At 22.5% G+C, this 26378-nt stretch overlaps 3 protein-coding genes and 1 non-coding gene across 6 annotated transcripts; 1 reads left to right on the top strand and 3 right to left on the bottom strand.

Moving 5' to 3' along the window:
* The first annotated feature begins 1096 nt into the window (after positions 1-1096).
* On the top strand, positions 1097-1146 carry Bm16234. Its single transcript, XR_006228056.1, has one exon. It is a non-coding gene; the product is annotated as a small nucleolar RNA Bm16234 (small nucleolar RNA).
* A 333-nt stretch (positions 1147-1479) lies between these two features.
* Positions 1480-14785, bottom strand: Bma-ced-11 (the record flags this gene model as incomplete). Of its 2 annotated transcripts, none has more annotated exons than XM_043076077.1 (26): positions 1480-1609; positions 1975-2111; positions 2605-2718; positions 2985-3203; positions 3395-3591; positions 3853-4000; positions 4269-4509; positions 4873-5140; positions 5679-5791; positions 6016-6200; positions 6456-6554; positions 6781-6903; positions 7058-7257; positions 7444-7556; positions 7731-7918; positions 8224-8298; positions 8577-8753; positions 9602-9814; positions 10322-10420; positions 10793-10933; positions 11299-11448; positions 12029-12259; positions 12520-12704; positions 13512-13713; positions 13927-14058; positions 14525-14785. In XM_043076077.1, the coding sequence occupies 26 exons, from the start codon at positions 14783-14785 to the stop codon at positions 1480-1482; spliced, it is 4341 nt and encodes a 1446-aa protein (XP_042932011.1). The 2 variants fall into 2 exon arrangements, with proteins under 2 accessions (XP_042932011.1, XP_042932012.1); XM_043076078.1 differs by having other exon boundaries at positions 3853-3904.
* Positions 14786-17415: 2630 nt separating this feature from the next.
* Bma-sgcb-1 (Uncharacterized protein) lies at positions 17416-20806 on the bottom strand (the record flags this gene model as incomplete). The annotated part of the gene is made up of 6 exons (XM_043076076.1): positions 17416-17613; positions 18171-18302; positions 18918-19019; positions 19215-19298; positions 19852-20058; positions 20582-20806. 6 exons carry the CDS (start codon positions 20804-20806, stop codon positions 17416-17418), a joined length of 948 nt encoding a protein of 315 aa, XP_042932010.1.
* A 1249-nt stretch (positions 20807-22055) lies between these two features.
* On the bottom strand, positions 22056-25506 carry Bm6331 (the record flags this gene model as incomplete). Of its 2 annotated transcripts, XM_043076074.1 has the most annotated exons (7): positions 22056-22067; positions 22409-22550; positions 22674-22783; positions 23002-23281; positions 24414-24791; positions 24965-25188; positions 25450-25506. In XM_043076074.1, the coding sequence occupies 7 exons, from the start codon at positions 25504-25506 to the stop codon at positions 22056-22058; spliced, it is 1203 nt and encodes a 400-aa protein (XP_042932008.1). The 2 variants fall into 2 exon arrangements, with proteins under 2 accessions (XP_042932008.1, XP_042932009.1); XM_043076075.1 differs by lacking the exon at positions 25450-25506.
* Between the last annotated feature and the right edge of the window lie 872 nt (positions 25507-26378).

Genomic DNA, 26378 nt, shown 5'->3' with positions numbered 1-26378 from the left:
TTAAATATAAAAAATTAAAACTGATAGAGTAAGAAATTTTGAAATAACTTTGAAATATTTTTCTTTCTAAAAAATTATATCTATAAAGAATGAAAAAGGCTGACAAAGACTTTCGTTTTTATTTTTCTTTTTTTTTTTTTTTCTTTTCATGGATAAATCCTGAAATGGTGACATGTCCTCAGCTTCTCATTTATTGATTTCATTTTCTTGAAAAAGTTGTCCAAACATCAATTTATCGATTTTGTTTTTTTTTTTTTTTTTTTTTCATGTAAAAGCTTTTAAGGCTTTAATTTGAAAGCCTATTATGTTAACAGGCACAGCTGTTACTAGTCTAATGCATTAGTAATTTCAAATTATTATTCCAACCTTTTTAGTATGTAAGTAATTGCTACAATAAGTAATTGTAAGTAATTACTTTTAGTATATTTAAGTATTTGTCATAATTTTTCCATCTTTTTCATGCAAAAGCTTTCAAAACTTTTATTTATGTGAAAAAAAAAAGAGAAAAAAAAAAAGCTATAAAACTATTTAAAAAAGTAATTCATTAACTTTCTGCTAGATTTTACTCAAAAAAAATCATAAATAAATAGTTTAATTCAAAAATTTTTTTCATTTAATTTTACTTTAAAATTTATTCATATTAAAGTTGTAAATGTTTTAGTTGTTCATTGGGATAAAATTTATGTTACAAACAAAAAATTTTCAATTTATTCATCTTTATACTTGTGAAATTTTAATTAAACGAAGATAAGGTAAGATAAGTTAAGGTATGATAAAATTTTTTAACAAAAGAATATCTAATGAACATTTTGCTATTGAAAAATTTATTCATAAACTTTCCTAAATACTTTACCAAAAATTTTTTTTAACTCTAATAGCATGAAATTAAACAAAAAAAAAAAAAAAAAAAAACGAAAAAGAGAAAAATGAATAATATTAAATTCAATAAATAATAATATTTATAAAATGAGAGAAATTACCACCAAAAATACTTGAAAAAACAAAAAAAAAAAACAAACAAAAAAGTATTAGTCAATTAAGTTTTATTTAAAGTTTACATTGATAAACAGCCAACAAAACAATTTTCTTTTTTCTTTGATAACCAAAATTGAAAGATTTATTTTATTAATTTTAAATTTCTGTTTTTCTAGATAACAAATTTTTGAAATTTTTTCTTCAATTTTATAATCATTTATGGAGGGAAAGGAAAACAAACAAACAAACAAATAAATAAATAAAAAGAAAACCAAATAAACAATAACAACAAATCAATTATGTAAATTGAACAAAAACAGTACTATGTATAATTTCAAATATTAAGTTTTAGTTTCAAATTTTACTAGTATACATGCTAACTAGTTTAATGTATTTTATTTAGGGAAAATTTTCCTTTTTTTTGCATTATAATTTAACAAATATATTGACCTTTAACCTGTAAACCTGTAAACATCAAATATTAAATAGTTTTTTTTCGCACAATCAAATATCATCCATGAAGAAATTTAAGGAAGCATTGAAATATTCTCGATCACGAATTGATAAAACATTCTCGCTGTAATTGCACCAATTTAATATTCCATTTGTTACCAATGTTTCAGATATTTGTGATCTAAAAATTCTCAAATCAAAAAAAAAAAAAAAAAAAAAAAAACAATGAAATGAAATTGAAATTGCACATACATAGCAAAATAATTTTTAGAAAAAGAAAAATGAAAACTTTGAAATTATCTTTTTTTTTTTTTTTTTTGCGAGGTAAATTTTATTTCACAAATTTACACTTTTACAATTTGTATTACTGAAAAAAGTAAAAGTAAGTTTATTTTTTTTTTTTTTTTCAAATTTTGATGAATTTTTTATAAGTAAATGAAAAAAAATTGATCAATAAATTAATAAAAATATGCAAGTGATTGACAATAAAATTACTTTTATAAAAAATGAAATTTAAAAAAAAAAAAAAAAAAAATGATGATATACCCGAGAAAAATAGCCCAAACATCATGCACCAACCATGCGTTATCTGTATCACGTACGTCCGTTACTGGTACACGTTTTACATGTGCTACACCATTGTTTGTTTCACCAACATTTAATAAATTTTGACTGGACAAAACCTATAAAATATTTAAATAAATAAATTTATTCAAAAGTAAATTAAAAGTTATATAAGTAAATTCTATAATCATTATTTTTTAGCAAAGCTAAATATTTTGATCATTTCATATGAGTTAAAACTTTATCCATAAAGAAATGAAAAAAAAAAAAAAAAAAAAAAAAAAAAAAGGATTTTTAATAGGTAAATGAAAAAAGAAAAATTTGATTCGATTTTTTTAACTATGAAAATATAAAAATAAATATTATATATTAACAGTTTCATTTAAAAAAAAAAAAAAAATATTATAAAAAGTAACATTTGCGCATTTTAAATTTTAACTTAGAACATATGAAATTGTTATATTTTTTATCGTTCTATCGAATATAATTTTATTTTTAGCATATATTGTTGAAGAAATTACATCGAAATAATTCTTCAAAAATTGATATAATTTAAAGTTTTTCTTTTTTTTTTAAAAAAAAAAAAAAAAAAGTTTTATTGTTTTTATTTACTCGAATATCTGAATTGCTTAATAGATTATTTCGAAGAATTAATTGAAGTTCTTCATCATAATGATCATTGCTTAATCGCCAACGAGTTGGAAATGTATTTCCTTCTAGTAAAATCTAAAATTTGAATAAAATAAATTTTAAATAAATTTAAATAAAATTGAAAAATTTTTCGATTGAACAAATTATGCAAATACACGAATAATGTGCATAAAATCATCTAAAATCATACGTAAACAAAACATTGTTATTAGATATTAAAAATTATTAAAAATAAATTATAAAATAATTTATAAAAATTTATTATAAAAATTATAAAAAAAAAAAAATAAATTATAAAAATTAAAAAGAAAAAGAAGAAAAAAAACTTAAAAATAAATTACCATTAAATGATTATTACTGATTTTTCGTATTAAAATGTAAACATTTAGTAAATTAGGGCCAAATTTCAAATAATTTCCACGTCCGGCAATACCTTGCCGACCATTTGGATTCAGTGGTAAGCCGGATGCATCAACCGTAAACGGTAATGAAAACTGGAATAATTCCAACATTTTATTTTGTTGCCATCGTTTCCAGTATTTTCGTAGTAAAACTAAATTCTGAAATTTAAACTTTAATTTCATTATCTTTCAAAAAAAAAAAAAAAGATATTTTATTAAAGTAAATAAAAATCTAAGAAATGCTTTTCACAAATAAGCAATTATCTAGTGTTACTTTCATTTTATGCATTAATAAATTTAATTTGAATAAATTAAATCAGTCATTTAATTTGCATAAATTATTTACTTACATCTCCAGTTGAAATATCCACATATTTTTGCAGATCATTTGAAAATTCATCAACAGATTTGCAATAAAATGGTGGACAATAATTGAATATTAGAATTTGAAATGATCGATATTTTTCTGTAATTAACAATTTTCGAATATTTGTTATTTGATCATATGGTATAGTTTCAAATGAATTATTCCATCTATCATTTGTATCTGAAAATAAATATAATTTTATTATTTTTTTTTTTCTTTTTTGATGGAAGGAGGAGATAGAATAGAACAATTAATTAGCATTTGTAAAAATTAAATTTAAAGAAATATTGAAATACACAATAAACATTATAATTTTTTTAAATACTATAAAAAAATTATAAAAATGTATATAATATATATACAAAATATTTAAAAAAAAAATTATATATATATAAAAAGAAATATTATAAAAATTAATTTTTAATAAAATAATTAGCATACTTTTAGAAATGATTGAAAAATACTGTGATAGAATTAGCAATGGAATTTGTTCCTGTAACTGATGATTACCATTGGCATATTTTAAATTAATATCTGAATTAGTTGATGATTTGATCATAGTTTCATTCCATAAATTTATAGATTTCATCTAAACAATCAAAAAAAAAAAAAAAAAAATTTAATTATTTCTATAATTTGCAAAAGAATAGAATAATAAATGCAAAATAAATAAATAAATAAATTTCTTTTGTTGTTTTGAAAAATTTTGAATAGAATTAGAAAAAAAAAAAAAAAATTGATGAAAAAAACTAGCAAAAATGAATTTTTTAGAAAATTAGCAAAAATGAAAATTAGGTTTAGAAAATTAATCAATTTACAATATAGCAATGAATGATGATAATAAATTAAAATTTTACCCTAAATTCGGAAACCAAATGTGTACATCCGATTGCAAATTTATTTCTATTTGTATTATTAGCAAATTGATTTACAGTGGTATGTAATTTTGAAATTTGTTGATTATGAACAATATCTGGATGATCCAAATTGATCAGATTTGAAGTTTGATAGGAATTAAGGAAGCAACCAGATGTGCGACAACATGTGACACCAACAAAGAACATTGGTGTAAGTGGTGGTGGTAATGAAGGACGAAACCTAATTTGAAAAAAACAAAAAAAGGAGAAAAAATATAATAAAACATTTTTGTTTGGTTAAATTAAAAAGGACATTTGCGCTTATTTTAATTATTTATAAATTGAATAATAATATTGTTAAATTAGTATAAACTAAATGAATGTTGATTAACAGAGTTTAGATAAAAAAGAAAAACAAATATTTTACTAATTGACATTTTCTTTCTTTTTTTTTTTTTTTTTTTTTCAAAGTTATAGAAAGTAAGAAGTAAAGATTTAAATATGATAGTATACTAAAAAAAAAAAAAAAGAAAATATAGATTAATGAAATGTAAAAATATAAATTGAAAATGTAAGATGAATAATTTAATCATAAATAATTTACCTTAAATCTTCAACCAATGAATAAAGTTGATATTTCCAAATTTTATCAGCTTCATTATCAACTTCTTTGGCTGTTTTCGAGAATAGCGCAAAAAGAATTGGCCAACAGATTAGCTTTAGAATAATAAAATATTCTAAAACTGCTAAATGTCCAATCCAATTTTGACTTGGACAATTGTAATCACTAAAACCACCAATTGCAATGCAATAATCATGATTATGATAATCACCAACATATGTCTTCTTACAATATTCTGATTCTTGAAGCTCTGTAACAAAAAAAAAGAAAATATTAAAATTAAAATTAAATAAATGAAAATGAAAAAAAAAATTAAAATTAAATTTCTTAAAATTAATGAAAAACAAATTTTTTTTTCTTCTGCAGAGCTTTTTTTGTTAATTTTAAAAAGAAAAGAAAATTATAAAAATTTGCTTTATTTCAAAATGTTATCTTAATAATATTCTAATTCTCGATATTCTACAAAAAAAAAAAAAAAAAAAAGTTGTTAATTTTGAGCAAAATTTATTAAAATTCGCATTATTTTAAAATTATTTCAATGCATTATTTCAAAATTACACATGCATTTAAATTTTAGTCATAACTTTAACATTATGTGTTTTAAATATATTCAAAATTCAAAAATTAAATTCAATCATTTCCTTTTTTTCTTTTTTTAAACCATATTTCAGATAATTTTAAAATTGTATTATCTAATTGATAACTATGGTAAATTTTAAATTAATGTATATAAGAATAAAAAATTATCATAATTATTTTGAGAAATAAATGAAACAGAAATAAGTTACGATCGTATTGAATTTGAAATAATGATAGCCAAGCCCATGAAAATGCTTTTGAAATGAATAAAAATGTTAAAGCCTGATCCGGATACAGTAATGAACGAACTGCTATTGCACTACTGTAATTTTGAAATTATTTTTAAAAAAAAAGAAATGTAAAAAGCGTCAATCAATAATTATAATAATTTGCTGAAAAAAATAAAAAAAAAAAAAATTTCACTAATTCAATTACAATCATTGAAATTCATAATTTAATTGCTGATAAACTATTTTGATTAATTAAAACTAAATTATCACTGTATTAGTAAATTTATCACATATGGAATATATGTGATTCACAAACCTTCCAATGATTAGAGCAATGAGTATTAAAAAATTGAAAAAATCTCTGATAATCATAAGTTTAATTCGTACGACAAATGCGCCAAATGTTTGTGATAATGGAACAAAGTAAAATAATGTTGAATAGCATAAATAAAGTAGTAAAAATGCTGATGCAATTCGACTAGCATACGGTATATGAAATGGCTAAAAATGAAGAATGAATTTGAAATTATTGTCAAATTTTTAATAATTTATAAATTTTTAATAAATAAATATCATTGATTTAATACAAACAATTTGTTTAAATAGTTTCAAAGCTAATAACTATTGAATAATTATTAAATTTTCAAATTTCTATCAGTAATTATAAAACCGGAATGCAACTGTATTTGCTAATTAAGTAAAACGGAAAACGTTCTTTTTTTTTTTTTTTTTTTTTTTAAAAAAAAAGAAACAAACCATAGAATTGATTGATGTCATTAATGAAAGTACTTTTAGAATGAGTATAATTAGAAGAAGCAATGCTATCATAATAATATCAAAAAAACGCCAACGAAGCTGGAAAGTACTTTTTTTTTTAATTAATTTATTTAATTCTTTTATGGTATTATTAAAATTATTAAATTTAATTAATTAAAATTGAAATTACTAAGTAAATCAATGGCACTATTTTTAATAGATTACATCTTATACAATTTAGCTACAACAATTAGCATATAAATTTTAGAAATTGAATTGAATTAAATTTTTTATCTAAATTTTTAATTTGAACAAACAATAATACTTGACGTAAAGGAGCTCGTTGAATACGATTTGAAAATACCCAAATTGATTCAACAAGTGATAAAAATGTCCAAAGCCATACCAAAGTATCCAAAATGAGTGAACCACAACCAGGTAATGATATCTGAAAATATTATAATCAATTCTATTAAAATAAATTTAAAAGATAAAAAAAAAAAAAAAGAAACAAATTAAATAAATCTAAAAAAAAAAAATGTTTTTTTTTTTTTTTTCTCATTTATTTTGTTTTGAAAAATTTTTTAAAAATGAACTCTAACTGTATATGAAAATAAAATAATATGAATGAGTCGAAAAGTAAGTGAAAGCCAATATTTAACAATTGGTGTCGAATAAAATGTTCCAATTGATAAATAAGAAATTTGTTGTTTCATTTGTTTTCTTTCATCATTTTTCATTGATACTGAAATTGTTGAATTCAATTCTTGTCGCATCATTAAACCATCAATCGATTGTTGGCCTAAAAAAGTAAGTAAGAAAAAAAAAAGTTTACATTATTTACATTATTTTTTTAAACTAATAAATTTATAAATAAAATTGGCTTTGCTTTTTTTTTTTCTTTTCTACAACAAAATTAATGAATTAAATTTTGAAATATTATTAATTTTCAAAATAGAATAAAATACTAAATAATACTTAAATTTACCTTCCATTAGAAGACATGAAGTTGTTGATGCTTCAACTGATGTTGATCGTTCATCACGAATAGTTGATAGGATAAGCTCATCATGTTGCATATTTTTTTTACCGGAAATATAACTGGAAAAATTTTTGCTAAATTAATATTAAAAAAAAATAAATTAATATTTAGTAAAATTTAAAAATTAATTTAACTAATTAATTTTTTACACAATCTGTTAGAGTATCATTTGTATTTGTAATATATCAGGTGTAATATTTTAATTAATATTACCTATGAATGAAATATTTTACCTTTTGGTGTTTTTTTGTTGATCAAATTGTAGGAATGCTGTTTTAGGGCTAATAGTTGAATATCGATTATGAAAATGATTTTCTGGCGTACGATATCGTATCCACCATTGAATTGGAATTATTAGCACTGATGCAAGCAAAATTTTCAACCAATGTGGTAAAAGTATGAAACCTTTCGAACAAGCAACCTATAAAATTTTACAAGCAATAATTAATTTAATTAATTTTATTAATTCTAATTTATATTTATTTTTAAAATAATTTTATTTCAAAATAATTTAGATAAACAGATGACAAAAAAAAAATGCAATTAAAATATATGTATAACAATATATAATATTAATCAGTACAGTTTATAATATCAGTAGAGTGATAATAAGATATCAGTATAATTTAGGCATATTTTTATGATAATAAAAGTAAATTAGATATCCTTTATCAATATTTATTATTGATTGATAACTGTAATTTAATAAATTTACTTTATCAATACCTGTAATTTTCCGTACAAAAGCCGGTAAATCCATTTTTGACAACATCGATGTGCCACAAAATGTTTATTATTAGTCTTAAAAAAAAATTTTATTTTAAGATATTTTAAATAAACAGATGACAAAAAAAAAAAAAAAAATGCAATTAAAATATATGATAAGCATTTCGATTATTTTAAAATAATTATTACCTAGAGTGTTAAACCAACAAATATTTTAAAGTAATTATTACCTAAAGTGTTAAGCCACCAAATATTTTAAAGTAATTATTACCTGAAATGTTAGACTATCAACTATTTTAAAGTAATTATTACCTGAAGTGTTAAACCACCAAATATTTTAAAGTAATTATTACCTGAAGTGCAAGTTCCGGTAGTGTTAAACCATCAAATGACTCCAACGGTAAACATAATAAACGATAAGTTTCTCGTGGTGATTCAGCATTTGCTGCATCTAATATTGCATTTGCATGCTCATTAAACCATCGTGCTGCATTTCTTAAATCATTTTCATACAAAAGGTAATCATGCACCTGTAATAAGCTGATATATAGCTAGCTACCTGTGATTAGCTAATATACAGCTAGCTACCTGTAATAAGCTGATATATAGCTAGCTACCTGTGATTAGCTAATGTATAGCTAGCTACCTGTGATTAGCGAATATGCAGCTAGCTACCTGTAATAAGCTGATATATAGCTAGCTACCTATACAATAAGTTAATGAATAGCTGAAACATTATTCTGGAACATTTATAAAAGAAAGTGAAAAATTACTAGTAAACAAAAAAAAAAAAAAGACTACACACTCAAAAAACTAAAAAAATAAGTAATACAATTTTAATACAATCAAAACTAAAATCAAATTCATTATTATAAAAAATAAAATATAACCTTATCAATCGCAAAAAATTTTTAATACTAAAAAGGAAAAGAAACAAAAATTGCCTAAAGAATAAACTTTTCGATTAAGCGTCAAAAATTCTAAATTTAAAAAAATCCTTTAAATATGTTATTAATAATATTTTTTTTAGCATATATCATAATTCTACATTAATTATTCAAAATTTTCATTAATCTCATATATATATAAACAATAAAACACATTGAATAAAATGATATCTTATTTAAAAATTTAAAAACTAAAACAATGTTTTTTTTTTTTTTTTTTCAAAAAAAAGTGATATTTTACTTAAAAATATGAAAAAACTGAAATTTAGAAAAGAGTCAAATATTCTTCAAAAAAAAAAAAACATTTGACAATTCTAAAAAATGTAATAAAAAAAGTAATTTAAATCAGACATAAACTGTTGGTTGTGTGAAAAAAAAAAAAAACAAAAATGAAATATTTATAAATTATTGTTATAAATTTATTTACAAACCTCAAAAGCTAATGAATTGCATATTCGTGCAAGAATTATTGCTAATGAAATTGGCTCAAATGAGTATGCACATAAACATTTTGCTAATTCAAGACGATTTAATAAAATTGACCATATTGCTAATATTTGAAAGCATTGATCTTGATTAAGCATATGTTGTTGATTAAAATATGTTGCACATAGCAAATTTTTCATACCACCAGATAAATAAATCTAAAATTCAAATATATAAATAAATCTAAAATTCAAATTATAAATAAATCTAAAATTCAAATATATAAATAAATCTAAAATTCAAATTATAAATAAATCTAAAATTCAAATCATAAATAAATCTAAAATTCATTTATATAGATAAATCTAAAATTCAAATATATAAATAAATCTAAAATTCAGTTATATAAATAAATGTGAAATTCAGTTATATAAATAAATGAAAAATTCAGTTATATAAATAAATTTAAAATTCATTTATATAAGTAAATCTAAAATTCAAATTATAAATAAATCTAAAATTCAAATCATAAATAAATCTAAAATTCATTTATATAGATAAATCTGAAATTCAAATTATAAATAAATCTAAAATCTAAAAATAAATCTAAAAATTTAATATATTTTACTTTTAGAGCAACAAAATTGATATATTTTTTTTCTTTTAAACATTTACAAATTGATTGATCATTATCAGTAAATTAAAAGCAATAAATTGATCATTACCAGAAGTTGTTCTAATTGATCAATTAAAATTGCATCAATTTCTGCCACTGGTAAATTTCGTCCCAAACAATGAGCAACAATAATATTATTAAAAAATGCCTAAAATATAATATAACATTTATTTCATTTAATTTATCATGCTAATTTATTACTTTTTTAAATTTCATTAAATTTTTTTTTTTTCAAATTCTTTATTTCATTAAATTTCTTTAGAAGAAATTTATTTTTTTTTTTAAAATTCTTCATTTCTTTTTTTTTTCAAATTCTTTATTTCATTAAATTTCTTTAGAAGAAATTTATTTTTTTTTTTAAAATTCTTCATTTCTTTTTTTTTCAAATTCTTTACATCATTAAATTTCTTTAGAAGAAGAAGAAAAAATTATCATCTTGGCCTTCTTGGATCATTTTTTTATCAAAATCAGATTATTTTGAAAAAAAAAAAAAAAAAAAAGAGAAAAGAAGCAAATTTACTTGATCTGATGAAGTATGTTGTATTAATTTTGTTAATAAATGTAATGAAACTTTCAATGAAATATTCTGCTCTAAAATAGCTGTTAAAACGATCAATCGATTATCTGATAATAATGCCTCTTCAAAAAGATCACTGATATCCTCAAAAAAAAAAAAAAAAATTGTCAAATTTATTTAACTTCATCAATTCTTTCATCGAAATGTTAAAAGTTTCAATTAAATGTTTAAATTTATTAAAGTCTAATAAAATCTTTTCTCATTACTTTTTTTTTTTTTAAAAAAATTCTCTTGAATTTGATTTAATTATTAAATATTACCATTTTTTCAAAACGAAAGTATCAATAAAATTTGATAAAAAGATTAATTAAACATGAAATAAGAAACAAAAATTCACATTTATAGCAAAAATTTAGATTATTTTACATTTGTAACAATCAATAATTTAAAATTGTTTTATTCAATAATTGTAAGATTTAATAATTTTAAAAAAAATTTTTTTTTTTTACCATATTAGCATAAAGTGTGGTAAGATCAGTGGATAAAATAATCGATGAAACATTAAGTTTTACTGCAAGGCGTAATAAACGATGAATGTCATTTGTATCAATAGCACTTTGCATAGATAATTTTAAAAAATGATCACATAAATTATCAATCTAAAATATAAAATATGAAATTAAATTTAGAATTATTAGAAAAAAAAAGTTCAAAGTTTTAAAATTTAAAAGGAAAAAAAAAACACCTTTAAAATAACATTTTAGCATATAAAATTTTAAATGGAAACAAATAAATAATGAATGAATAATAAGTAATATTTTAAAAAATTAAAAAAAAAAAAAAAAAATTACCTGTTCAAGAAATATATGAAAATTTAAATGGAATCAAATAAGTAATGAATGAATGATTAGTAAGTAATAATTTAAAAAATTTAAAAAAGATTCACCTGTTCAAGAAATATATGAAATTTTAAGTGGAATCAAATAAGTAATGAATGAATGATTAGTAAGTAATAATTTAAAAAATTTAAAAAAGATTCACCTGTTCAAGAAATATATGAAATTTTAAGTGGAATCAAATAAGTAATGAATGAATAATTAGTAAGTAATAATTTAAAAAATTTAAAAAAGATTCACCTGTTCAAGAAATATATGAAATTTTAAATGGAATTAAATAAGTAATGAATGAATGATTAGTAAGTAATAATTTAAAAAATTTAAAAATTTAAAAAAGAATTACCTGTTCAATAAGTATAAATGATAATAATGGTACATTACCACAAGCAATAGCTAATGATGCAATAATATTTTCTTTAGTTTCATTAATTAATTCATCGTTAGATAAAAGACTATTCGGTGCTAAATTACATAATTCCAAATTTAACCATTCTAACCAATTTTCAAAATGAAATATTGAATTACGATATAGTAACCAGGAATGGTATAATAGAGCACATAATTCACTACCATCCTAAAATTTCTTTTTTTTTTTTTTTTTTTTCAAACAATAATGAAAATTTTTGAAATTTAAAAAAGAATAATTCTTTCTTTTATTAATTTGAAATACTTTTATTATTATTATCATTTTAAAATTATTATACAATAATTATTATTTTTTTTTTCTTAGGATTATTTATTATCATTTTATTATTTTTAATTATGCAATAATTATTTTAGATTATTTGAAAAAAGTTTTGATAAAATATTTTTTAAATGTATAATTTAACTTACCTGTAAAACAATCACTGATATGCCACACTGTAAATGTGCTCGAAGTTCAGCAATTGATGCTAATTCACTGCCACAAAATAATGCTACAGCAATAGGTAATTTTTCATATTTATTAGGTGATAACAATGCTGTCTGTGGTGATAAGCAAAGATTACTATCACTTTGTGGTGCATCAATTAGTAATGCTAAAAAAATTTATAACAAATTTTTCATGATTATTTTATTTATAACTTAAAAAATTTTATAGAAAAATTAATTATTATTATTATTACTATAAGTTAAAAAATTTTATAGAAAAACTAATTATTATTATTGTTGCGTAAAATAGCTTAATAATACTAGTAATAATAAATTATATGATAGTTTTAACTTAATAATACTAGTAATAATAAGTTATATGATAGTTTTAACTTAATAATACTAGTAATAATAAGTTATATGATAGTTTTAACTTAATAATACTAGTAATAATAAGTTATATGATAGTTTTAACTTAATAATACTAGTAATAATAAGTTATATGATAGTTTTAACTTAATAATACTAGTAATAATAAGTTATATGATAGTTTTAACTTAATAATACTAGTAATAATAAGTTATATGATAGTTTTAACTTAATAATACTAGTAATAATAAGTTATATGATAGTTTTAACTTAATAATACTAGTAATAATAAGTTATATGATAGTTTTAACTTGATAATACTAGTAATAATAAGTTATATGATAGTTTTAACTTGATAATACTAGTAATAATAAGTAATATGATAATTAGCTATAATGTTATCTATTTTGTGATATTATTCTGTGATATTTCAAATATAATCTCATTTAGTGATTTCTTATTGGAATGGAATGATATGTATGATAAGAGAAATTATCGTTTATTTTTATCATATATTTTTGAAAAATTTTACCATACTTTTTAACTAAATATTTTTAAAAATTTTTACTACTTTTTTATATTTTTTAATTTTTTTAAAATTTTACCAGGTGGTTGTATTGAGAGTTTCATTGCAATGATACTTCTAAACAATGCTAATTTATTAATTGGAAATAATTGCTCCATCCATAAAATTAAAATTGTTTTACATTGAATATCAATCATTGGTATATGATACAATTGTTGATCATTAATCACACAGCTATTATCATTGATAACTAATAGCAATGTATCAACATTTGTTAAATTCTAAATTTATCATTTATTATTAACAAAATTATCATTGTTAATTTACATATTTAATTATACACTCATAGCATATTGCAAATTTTATTAATTTTATAATTTACAAAAAATACAAAAAAAAAAAAAAAAAAAAAAAAAAAAAACGAAAATTAAGTTTTTTCTTTTTAAAAAAATACTTGTAAATTTTGTAAGGAAATATTTCAAAATTTAACTTACTGATGATTCCTTAGCATAGATAATATTTCTAGCAACACATGCTAATGGATCATTTGCTTTACCTGATGTTATCAGCCATGAATTACAATTGAAAATAATTTTTGATAAACCTTTTTCAATTTGTTTTTGTTTCTGTAATATTTCTTATTTCATTTTCATTATCTTTGGACACTTTTTTTTTTGAAAAAAAAAAAGAGGAAAAAATTACAAAATGTGAAGGAATAGAAAAGAAAATATTAATAAACAAATCGTTTTGTTTTCTTTTTTTTTTTTTTTTTTTCTAATAAAATTATTTAAAAACTTGAAAGGTCAAATTGTTGTCAGTTTAATTTTAAAGGTTTAGGGAAGAAAAAAAAAAGGAAAAAATTACAAAAAAAGTATAAATTTTTTTGATAAAGATTGTTTATTATGCTTTTTTTTTAAGATTTTAAGTATCGAAAGATTAATGAAAGGTGGGAAAATCAAAAAATGACAACAATTTGTTTATAATTTAAATAATAATTAAGGAAATAACTCTTTCTTTTTTTTACTTGTATGAATGTCAAATCTAAATTAATAATAAAGGTAATATTTCAGAGATATGAAATGAATTAATTACCTGTAAACCAATAATATTTTCATCGGAAATTAACGAAATGATCATATCAGGAATGCTCTCATCAGTATGACAGGAATATGAAGCTAAATGACTATAAAGATATTTCACTAATTTCGGAATTGCTTTCTGTGACCGGATTAATAATGCCGGATAAGTTTGCTCAGTTAAATTTTGACCATTTGCATACGTTGATTCCACGTATAGTTTAACGTTAGTAATATGTAATTCATCATCACGTGAAACATTGCCACTATTTTCCATTAGCACTTGTTGGCCAATAAACTTTTTTTCCTGATAATATGATAACCGGAAAAGTTTCCTTCTTTGAAAAATTATTATTTTAACATTCATAATTTTACAATCTATTGCATTAAATTCATTTATTATTTCAAATGATTAAGTTAGAATCGAGAATTCTTGATGATACAAAAATTAGCATATTTAGGCAAGGGAAAAAATTAAAAAAAAAAAAAAAGAAAAAAACAAAATTTAAATTATAAATAAAATGAATTTTTGAAATAAAGACATAAACAGATAAATGTGCTAACTAATTTCCTATCACAAATATCTAAAATAATTAAAATTTTTACTGAGCAAAATTTTTTTTACATAAAAATATTTGTTTTATCCTTAATAGCTTAGCTACTTGTCCTATCTTATTAACTAGGCATATATTTGATAATTTTTTTTTTAAATATTTAACTATTAGGGATGAAAAATCATTTTATTAATTTGTTTGCTTATACTATTAAATTTCAATGAAAGTTCTTTTTTTTTTTTTTTTTTTGATGGAAAAAATTTATATTACTTTAAATAAACTTTCGATGAAAAGTTATCAATGAATTGATGTGACAATCAAAATGTCACAGTTATAGCCAATAAAAAAGAAAAAAAAAATGAAATTTTAAGAAGTGAAAGAGGGGAAAATAAAAGAGAGAGAGAGAGAGAGAGAAAAAAAAGAAAGGTAAAATATGGATGAAGAAAAAGAGATGAGAAAAATGATAAATTTGATGTCCATATCTCTCTCCGGGATTACAACAATTTTATTTTTCTTTTTTTTTTTTTCATTAAAAAAGAAAAAAAACCAAATCTCCCTCTCTCTCTATCTACGAAAAGAGACAGAGAGAAGGAGAGAGAAAAAGAAAAAAAAAGAGAAAAATGCTAAATGTTAGAAAAATATTAACCAAATATAATCATTAATCAAAAAATGAAAAAAAAAAAGCCTTTTTAAAATAAAAATGTCAGATAAATTGCGCAAATGTTAATGATGACAAAAGCGCCGAAATTAAAATGAGAAAGAAAAAGAGCGAATATACCTAAATGTGATAAAATAGATCTGTGTGATTTAATTTCTTTTAACATTAAATATATATATTTCAACAAATTTTCATTATTGATTATTTCGATGAAATTAAAATTTTATGATATACAATAAAATTGATTTAAACATTTTCGTTTTTTTTTTTTGATTTGACTTAATTTCGATTAAAAATTTACATTTTATAAGAAAAAAAAAAAGAAAAAAGATGGAAACATTATTCACTTTCTCATTAATGATAAAAACAAAAAAATTAAATTAAGTTTTAAATTTTAAATTTGATTATTTATAGTACTAAACAAAATGATTATTTTTCATAACATTTTCATTCAATTTAAAAAGATTAAAAATGTAATTTTCATGAATAAATTCTTTTGCTCAATAATTAATGCAATCAGTTTGAAATGAATGAATTGATCAAATTGATATAATCAGCGAAGTGATAAGTAAGTTATAAAGTAACAAAGTAATAAGTAAGTTGAACAGTACTTCATTATGTGTATAATTAAAATATTTAACTTCTTTATTTACTTACTTTATTCTCACTAATGATAGCAATAGGTAAAGGTCAAATTAAACTCTAAGCTTTTAATTTGATATTTATGTGTAAAAATGTTCGATTAAATATGCATAATACTAAAAAAGAAAGTTAATTTTTTAAAGAGAAAATGAAATTTTCCAGGAGAAGAGGATGAGTCAGAGGTCATACAAACAAAACAGATGTGAAGATGACAATATATTGACTGACCAGCAAGTGTCCAACGAAAAAGAGCACAGTGTCATCCTATGAAACATTTGTCATCCATTCACTAAGCGATTCCAATCTCTTTTTAGATTTTTTTTTTTTCTTTTTCATGATAAAATTATGCCAATTATTTATTTATTTGTTTATTTGTTTACTTATTTATTTTGTATAATCAAAAATCCGAATGCAAACACTTACAATATAGTTATAAAATAAATGAAATTTGAAATTATCATAAGCTCTATTTGAGATAGTTCAAGTTATTCTGAAAATGGACAAACAAAAAAATGCCAATTAGACTTTATAAATGTTATAAATAATTCAGAACAGAAAGAGTATAACATTTTAAAAGTAAAAATAACTTTTGCAATTACATCATTAAGAAAGTGTGAAAATGTTGAAATTCATTTTGATTTAAAATTTATGTAAAATAAATTATTAAATTTGTTTACATAAACTATCAGTCAATGCAGATTTCTCTTTTCTTATTCATTTGTTAATAACAAAAAAAGAAAAAAAAAGTACTGAAATTAAAATATAAATATAATTGATAATTAAACAATATTGCTTGCTTAAATCCTAAAATTGAAGCTAATCAATCAACAAATTGTAAATTTAAATTTGAACATTTGGAGTGAATTAAAACAATTTTTCTAGAAACGATAGACATTGTTCCTAATTAATCAATAAATAAACAATAAATTGCTAGCATATAAGTTAAAGAGAACAAATTAATTAATGGATATTTGCATTTAATTCAAATGTTTTGCTTAAAAGTTTTAATCATATTTCAATTAAAACAATTCAAACAATTCAAATTATTATATATTAATTACAGAAGCCTTGCGGTGCATTACATTGCTTATTACCGGCCACAACAAATAGCCTAGGCTTTGATGACATACAAACACAAACTCGTAAAGCATCAATTGAAGCAGTTAATGAAGGAGACGAGCTTAACGGTAGTGTTTTCCGACTATTACCAAAATAGAGTTTCTTGGTTGAAAACATTATTAGGCCATCAGTCTGAAAGAAAAAAAAAAAAGAAAAATTGAAATTGTCATCAAAGTTATGTGACAAAAAATCAAAGGTTTCTGCTAAATTCATTTTACATTTTATAATCTTTGTGATAAGAAATTCTCAATGATCTTTGTGATAAAACCTTTGTGATAAGAAATTCTCAATGATCTTTGTGATAAAAGAAAAGTGTTACAGCTAAATGAAATTATAAATTAGCAATGATCAATTTAAAATTAGCACAAAATTTTCAACAAAAATAGCTATAAAAAGTTAAAAATTATGAAAAAAGTTTGCATTCGCATTCGTTGCTAAAAAGAAAAAAAAAAAAAAACAAATAAATAAATAAACATTCCAAATTAGCACTAATTGATAAGATCAGTTCTGATAAGATTAAGTATGAAATGTTACTGTAAAAGAAATATCACAAATAAAAAAAAAAAAAATAGAAAATAGACCTTTTAAGCGTATTTGTTTGTAATTTGAATTAAAGAAAATAAGTGAGAATATTTCCTTTTTTTTTTTTTTTTTAACTGAAATAAATTAAAATTATTAATTAGTCATACCGTTGTTCCTATTGAAATACCATTTCCGGCAGTTAAATTTATTCGTTTTGCCTCAAAATGTATTCCTTCATTACCACGTAATCCCAAATTAATCACATTCACTGATAAATTATCATTGACCGGTGAACGTATCTAAAAATTATTCAAAAAAGAACGAATTAATTTTCATTTGATTGAGTTGTAAAACAAATTTGAATTTAATTATAAAATTTGAATGTATATTTAAAATATACATATTTAAGTGTATGTTTATAGGGCATTTATATATTTAAGTAAATTTAATTCTATAATAATAATTATTTAAAAAAAAAAAATTACAATTAAGCATATCATAATTATATTCAAATTTAAGAGACTGTAATTGTACTCAAATTTAAATGCTATTCTTTCTTCATCTTATTTGACCAGTTATTTAAGCCATACAAAATTCAAACTATCATTATTGAAATAAATTATTTATACATAAATTTCCTTAAATATTTCAATTCAATTATTTCAGCTCAAAAAAAAAAGTATGAAATTCTGAAAGATTAGCTTTAAGCAGAGCTAATCTTTCAATCTTTAATCTAAATTAAGAAATTAGAATTTCATTCTTTTTTTTTAAAACATTTTAGTAATTTTTTTTTACTTATTTAGAATTAGTATTACAAAGATCATTTTTAGATTTACTTCTTTACTTTTTAGATCAAATTTTTAAATCATTTTCAGATCAAAATTCAAAAAAAAAAAATTCTAGAAAGAATGAACTTTATCTGTTATAATTTGAGCAGTTGATATTTTCTTAATTCGTTTGTCAACACGAAATAATGGTCGTTCGGCATTGAAGTATGATCGAAATGTATTTTTTATCTGCAAAATTTCACTTAGCTATAACTAATTTAACAAAAACTTTTTTTTTTTTTTTTGACATTTTATTTCTTCAAACCAATTAATCAATTAATTTTAGGTTTTTGCTTTAAATTTTTAGCTCTTTTTTTTTTTTTTTTTTAAGAAAAAAATTCTTTTAATGATTTCAATAAATCATAAATGATTGTAATGACAAACGGTAAATTGTTTGCTATTCTCGAAACGACAAATGCCATCCTGTAGTATTAGACGATTTTCCGTTGATTTACTGCTAACTATTACCTAAAAAATAAATAAACAAATAATTTATAAGTAATTTTTTAATTTGTAATTGGTAATTTACGATGTTTTTATTATTTATTTATTTATTTTTTTTTTTTTTGAATTATTTATGGAATAGTTTAATTATTTATGATTAGTTACACTTCTTCCAGACAAAAACTTCAAAAGAGGGAGAAAAATATACATTAAATATAAGTTCTATTGAATTCTATGTAAAAATATTAATCAAATAAAAATTAGAGAAATCAACTAATAAAATTAAAATTAACATATGCAAAATAAATTAAAAATAAAATAAATGAGAAAAAAAAAAACCTAATAATATTATTTTTGAATGATAATTTTTTAAAATAATTTTAATGTCACTTATTATATGTATAAAATAACACTATCTGTTCACTCAATTTGTCATATTTCAAGTAAATCCATTGAATAATTAACATAAAATATCTTACATTTACATTTAAAAAAAAAAAAAAGAAGAAAAAAATCTTTTTTCTTTTTTAAATTCTAAAAATCATTTTCAAAAAAAAAAAAAATTGAAATAGCTTACCCTGGAACCTACAATTGCCAAATCTTTTCCTGCACTACCATAAACAGTACCACTTTTTGCAATTACTTTACCCAAATGAATTTCATTAGCTGAGAATTGCAAAACAACATCATCTTTATCATTTTCTGGATGATATCGATTATGGAATTGAAGATATTTCATACCTCTCGTTGATATACCCAACACATGAACAATGAAAATATTTAACTGAAAATATTTGTAATGAAATAATTAAATTTTATTAGAAAAAAGTAAAACGAACTATCGATGGATTAGCTTAAAATAATTATTTATTTTTCTACAATTATTACATATTTGAATTCTTATATCAGATTAAATAATAAGATTAACAAAAAAATGGATAATAATAACAATAATTGAATTAAATTGAATTAAATTAAAGAAAGTTTATGAATTACTTAAATAATAATGGTGATAATAATAATAATAATTATAATATACAATAATAGTATAAATTATACGAAATAATACGAAAGTTTATGAACTACTCATCTTCATTATATTTTAATATTATCTATTCATCGTCATTATTTTAATATTACTTTAGAAATTCCATCAACATCTATCAACACTTTAGAAATTTATTTGAAAAATAATTCAACTTCATTAACCAAAAAAATAAATAAATAAAATTAATAATTATCACAAAAAAAAAAAAAAAAGAGGAAGAAAAAAAAAAATTATTTCTACAAAATGCAAAAAGGCTTACAATCAATAAGATGAGTGTAATAATTGTTAGCACCATTAAAAATACCAACAAAATCCATAGTCGTTTTTTACGTAATCCAGTTACGTGTAATTTATACTCAATATTATCCGGAATAATAGGTGGTGGTGGTTCTTTGAAATCCGGAAAACGTGATTGTTGTTGATCATTATCATTATTATCATCATCAATGATATTACGACGATATGTTGGCTTACCAGTTGGCATTACACATTTACAACTCAATAGCACATCTATTTACACTATGTGTAGATAAAACTCTTTTCATTTTTACATTTCTCACTACTCTGCAACAAACTAATTCTCTTTATCACTTTGCATTACGAATTGATAAGATTAGAGAGTTAACTTATCAATGAAGCTAGCTAACATTGCACTCATTTAGAATGTATATTGATTACTTTTCAAGACTGATAATATTTTAAAAGTTTGAAATATTTCATTAATAATCCCCTCACTTCCACTCATTTTATCACTAATAAAAGTTTCGCTTTTTTCTTTAAGTAAATATTAATGGTGCCGAAAAGTCTTTTTCCATATGATCTGCTCCATTCTGCTATAATGACAAATCTTCTTTTCTCGTTTTTTTTTTTTTTTTTTTTTTGTACCTCTTTATTTAACAGTTTCATCACAATACAACAATGATAGATGAAAATGAAATTGAAGAACAATTCACAAAGAGCTTTTTACCATTTTTCAGAAATTCTAAACTTAACTTAAAGCTATAGGATACCAAAGAAAAAAAAAAAAGAAAAAAAAAATTTAAAAGCTTCTAATAGTTGTAAAAAATGAAACAGTAAATAGCTCACAATTAAATTAATAATGTAAGGAGGTAAATTGTTTCCAACTACAGAGTAAACACTCTTTAATTTGCCAAAACATAAAGTTTGTTTTATTGCTACTATGAGATAAAAATAAAATATAAGAAGTATTATTCATAATTCTGAGACATTTTTACGGGTTCTCAAACGTACGCAAAAGAAAAAAAAAAGACTTTGTCTACCAAAAGAATATGAAACCGGAAATATTAAATCGTTACCAAAGAAATTCTTTGAAAATCTCGAAAATTTTCCAAGTAAAAAAGAAACCAATAAATCGTATGATTAAACATATAAGTGAAATAATATATAACGAAAAACACAAGTGCTATGAAGTTAGCAAAAATTTCTTTTGGCTGGCAAATTATCACCATGAAATGTTCAAAGTAGTAATGAAATATCATTCCTTCATTTTTCAGAAAAAAAGCAGTACATTTTACAGTGAAAACTTTACGCCGACAATCATTATTGATACAACTGAAAATGAAAAAAAAAAAAAAACAGAAAAATGCACTAAAAGTATACCTCAAAAAAGAAAAAAAAAATTTGCAAGAAATCGAAAAAAAATTTTCTTCACTACCAAAAGATCAACATCATAACTTCTGAGATGATAACAAATTTGACTGGATTGCATCCCATTAAAAACGTCTCTAAAATATGAGAAAATATTAGTTCTAAAATCCTTTTACGATTACTAGAAAACTTCAATCACCGTGAAATAAAACACATTTGACAAAGGAAAAATAAGCAGGCAAAAGTTACAATTTCTTAAACCTAGTTATATTTCTTTTAGATTTTGAAATCGTTCTCTCGTACTTAAAATTAATTACATGTTTGTGAATAGAATGAATTAAGATTTATGTTACTAGAGAGCTGTCAAATTATCATCTTGAACCTTCTTTTTTTTTTTTCTCTTACTCTAAAAACGGACAAAAAAATAAATTTCGAATCATTAAAAAAAAAAAAAAAAAAAAAAGAAATCCAGATTTACCTTGTAGTCTCTAAGGCATGACAGGCAAATACGAGGACGATCCGTATGGTCAAATGGACATTCCTTTTTGACACATAATTTGTCATAACGACAGTAACCATGGAAATAGTAGCATTTCTCTCCTGGACAGTTCGGAAAATTCCTGAAAATGGAAAACAAAAGGTTCAAATATCCTCTAAACTTACATAAAATGCTTTGAAAATAGAAAAAAAGAAACCGTTTAGTACAAAAGAAGCAGTCACATAAAAAAAAAAAAAATACATACTTGCATTTCACTGGCGGTCCATGTGGACAGCGACCTCGGCCACGCTGAGCAACACCAGCTGAACGACCTCGCTGTCGATCAGCGAGATAGATTTTCTCTTTTAAACATTCCTACAGAAAAAAAAAAATTAAAAGTAACTATTGGAAACAAAAAAAAAAAAAAAAAAAAAAAAAAAAAAAACAATACGGAATAATCGTACTGATAAAGATAATTCGAATGACTTATCACAGTAGCTTAATATCATACAGTTATTAGAAACAGCAAAATGATTATGTCATTGAAAATTCCTAAAATACTGAAGAAAAAAAAATAAGAAACATAGGAAAACCTTATAAATATGATCGCGAAATTCTTCCCAATTTGAATCTTTTGCACCACTAATTTTCCCACCAAAATCATCTTTGCAAAAATCACACAGCAAACGATAGTCGGAATGGCGTCGTTTCATGTGTTCGCAAAGTTTTTGCACACTTGATGCTTGCTTCTCGCAATGAGGACATGGAAAGCATGCACCATGAGCACGAATTTCATGCTCGCACAGTTCTCGAATGGTTTCAAAATCACGATCACATTTGCGGCACGGATACTCATAAACCGGACGAGCTGGGCTGAAAATTAGTGAAAATCAATAAGGTTTACAAATTTATTTCTGGGATTTAATTAAAAAGTTGAGAAGCATTTTATCAGGAGAAAAATATCAAATCAGGCAGACAATGATGTTTTTAAAGGGAACATATCATTTTCATAATTCATCTCTTAAATATTTCAGTCTGTCTGTATTTGAAAACCAGTTGTTCAGTAACATTTAAACAGAATAAACCAACTGCAGCTAAAAGCAGAAATGGTTTATATTCATTGTAAAAGCACTGACAATTATGTTAGTGATTTACAGTATAATTCCTCTCAAACCACTCCTTCAAATGGCACTTTTTTTGCCGTTTGCAGGTGTTAGAGGTACATCAATTCATCGATCCCTTATTGTTTGACAATTTACATTTAAGATAATGTAAACTGTTAAACAATATTAAGAAGATAAGACATTCGGACACACAAACATAATTGGTCCCCAATTCATCTTTCCCAACAGTTATTCGCTTGAATAAACTTGAAATTTAGAAAAATAGAATTAAAAAAAAAAAAAAAAAAAAATGATACTTTTAAAGTGCTATCTACGCATATAATAATATTGAACATTTTTGCATAGTATCTCTAGACTACAACATAATTTCACCTGCGAATAATTTCAATCATAATGAGAATAGTAATAACAATAATGATAGCACCAGTGTGTATGTGTTTGCTTGTATAGCCGCTGCCATCATCATAAGACCGTTGGGATGGGTATGCCGAAGAACAATGATAATAATAATAATAAAGGCTGGACTAATCGGATACAACTAACACCGTCAACACAACACTGCATTAAAAAAAAGTTAAAATACTATGCAAACGAGAAACAACTGAAAAACAAATTCAACTGAAAAGTCAATTACAGCTGTTCATACTCTAAGCTTTAAAAATACAAAAATTTTAGAAAAAATAAATTTGCTTTTGCTAGGACAGCACTTCAACTATAAAATACCCATATTATACTATATCAGCTTTTACAATAACTTAAATCTTCTTACACTAACTTAATTAAACAGTAAGCACAAGTTCCATAATCTCAATGTTCTACTCAACTGCTCTTATACTCTTTTCAAATAACCTAAAAATATTTATTAACTTAATAAAATCTACCTCATAGCTTTGAAAGAACCATAAGTGTCCCGACTTGAAGATGACGAACTACGCGTGGGACGACGTCTTGGGCTGTGACTCCGTGATGCCTTGCGACGATGCGTCGGGCTATGACTACGACTATAGGAGCGCGAGGTACGACGAGCCTTTTTCTTAGATGATTTACGACGCGAGCGTGAACGCGAACGTGAGCTAGCTCGTCGTGGTGATCGAGAACGTGAGTGTGACTTAGTACGTGATCTCGAGCGGCTTCGCGAGCGCGATTTCGTAGAAACGGTGTGCGCGCTTGAGCTAGAAGAATGCCGGCGGCGACGACGACGACGACGCCTTGATGAAGTAGAATGAGACCTTGATGCACGTTCTTTTTTTACATGAGTTCTAAAAAAAAACTTTCTCACTGAGAACAAGTTCAAGTATCTTCGTTATCAAAACAACTGCTCCTTTTTATGATTAAGCTACAACAAATTTATAGTCTAAGGCACAAAAAAAAAAAAAGAAATAAGTGCATTTTCGTATTTATTTTGAATAAAAAAAAAAAAAAAAAAACGAACTGTCCGCTTTCTTTTTTAGCAGAAACATCTGATTTTTCTGACTTGACACTTTCGACCGTATCATCTCTTTCTCCTTTGTTATATTTTTTACCATCATATGCCATTCTCCTTTCATCATTACTAACTTTACCGTCATCATTTAGATAATCCGATTTCTCATTGCCATTCATTTGACGATATTGTTCGTTGTCCATATTTCCTACTGGATTTTCTATTTCCATCATCTGTACAAAAAATTCAAATAAACTTTTAAAAAATTAACAACCCTGAATAAGCTTACACTACGTAAAATTCAGACTACATTCATATCGGATACCTTCTGTTCATAAAAAAAAAAAAAGTAGACTGCATAGGGATTAAATGAGAATAAACCCCAAGCTTAAATACGAGAATTCTGACTTCAACAAAATTCTGAAAAAAAAAAAAAAAAAAAATAAACTGAATAGCATAAGAAAATATTCACAACCGAAAAACCGAAAACCAACCGTTCGACAGTGCACAGCAACAATTAATGACAGGAAGAAGGAAATTTTTAGCATCATTTGCAGCAAATTATACAAAAATATTTAACGGTAACTAAGGCGCTATATAATTTTACCAGAAAAAAGAAAAAAAAAAAAAAAAAAAAAGAGAAATTATTGAAGTTTATGCATATTACTATGCTACGACTGCTTCTATATAGAAAGTCTTCCTACAAACAACATCATATCAACTCGTTTTTAAATTAAAATTTGCTTATGTTAAATTAAGCCTTAGAATATAACACTAATAGTTTGACTAATAATTCGACTATTTATTAAAAGTTAAAAAAATAAGCAAAATTCATTTCAATTAGTCCAACTTTCTTCACAAAAAAACAAAACTCTAAGTGAAAAAATTTTTACTTTAAGTAAAAAAAAATGAAAAATATTATAGTTTTAAGCATCTCTTTTTCGCTAAAAATGATGATCACTTAATGCTTATAGCTTAAGTTATGCTCACTTTTAAAATTATTTTTGATCAGAGTAAAGATTGTTGATTATTTAGCACTATCAGCAAGTACAACCAGGAATATGTACAGCAAACAGAATGGGAATGTCATTTTCGTCGTCTCCATGGTAATCATCTGATTAAAATCTCTACATTTCACAGACATGTACGAATCCAACCGTGTAGCACTGAACAAAGGACACTGTGATATGATTGTTTCGTTTTTTCTTTTTTTTTTTTTTTTTTTCGCAAACACAACTAGTGGATCATTCAGCATACTGTCAAAGGAAAAGCTGACAAATGTGTCCTTAATTTTATAGATTCAATCAAATCGTTAAAATTCATCTGAACTAATATAATCATAATTTAACATATTGTATAAATTTTCAGCAAAAAGTAAAATCATAGACAATTCAAATTTTCAAACTTCTGATGACTATTCATT

The sequence above is a fragment of the Brugia malayi genome (assembly GCF_000002995.4).
Source record: "Brugia malayi strain FR3 genome assembly, contig: Bm_v4_Chr1_scaffold_001, whole genome shotgun sequence".
NCBI lineage: Eukaryota > Metazoa > Nematoda > Chromadorea > Rhabditida > Onchocercidae > Brugia > Brugia malayi.
This window is presented reverse-complemented; position numbering and strand designations above follow the sequence as displayed.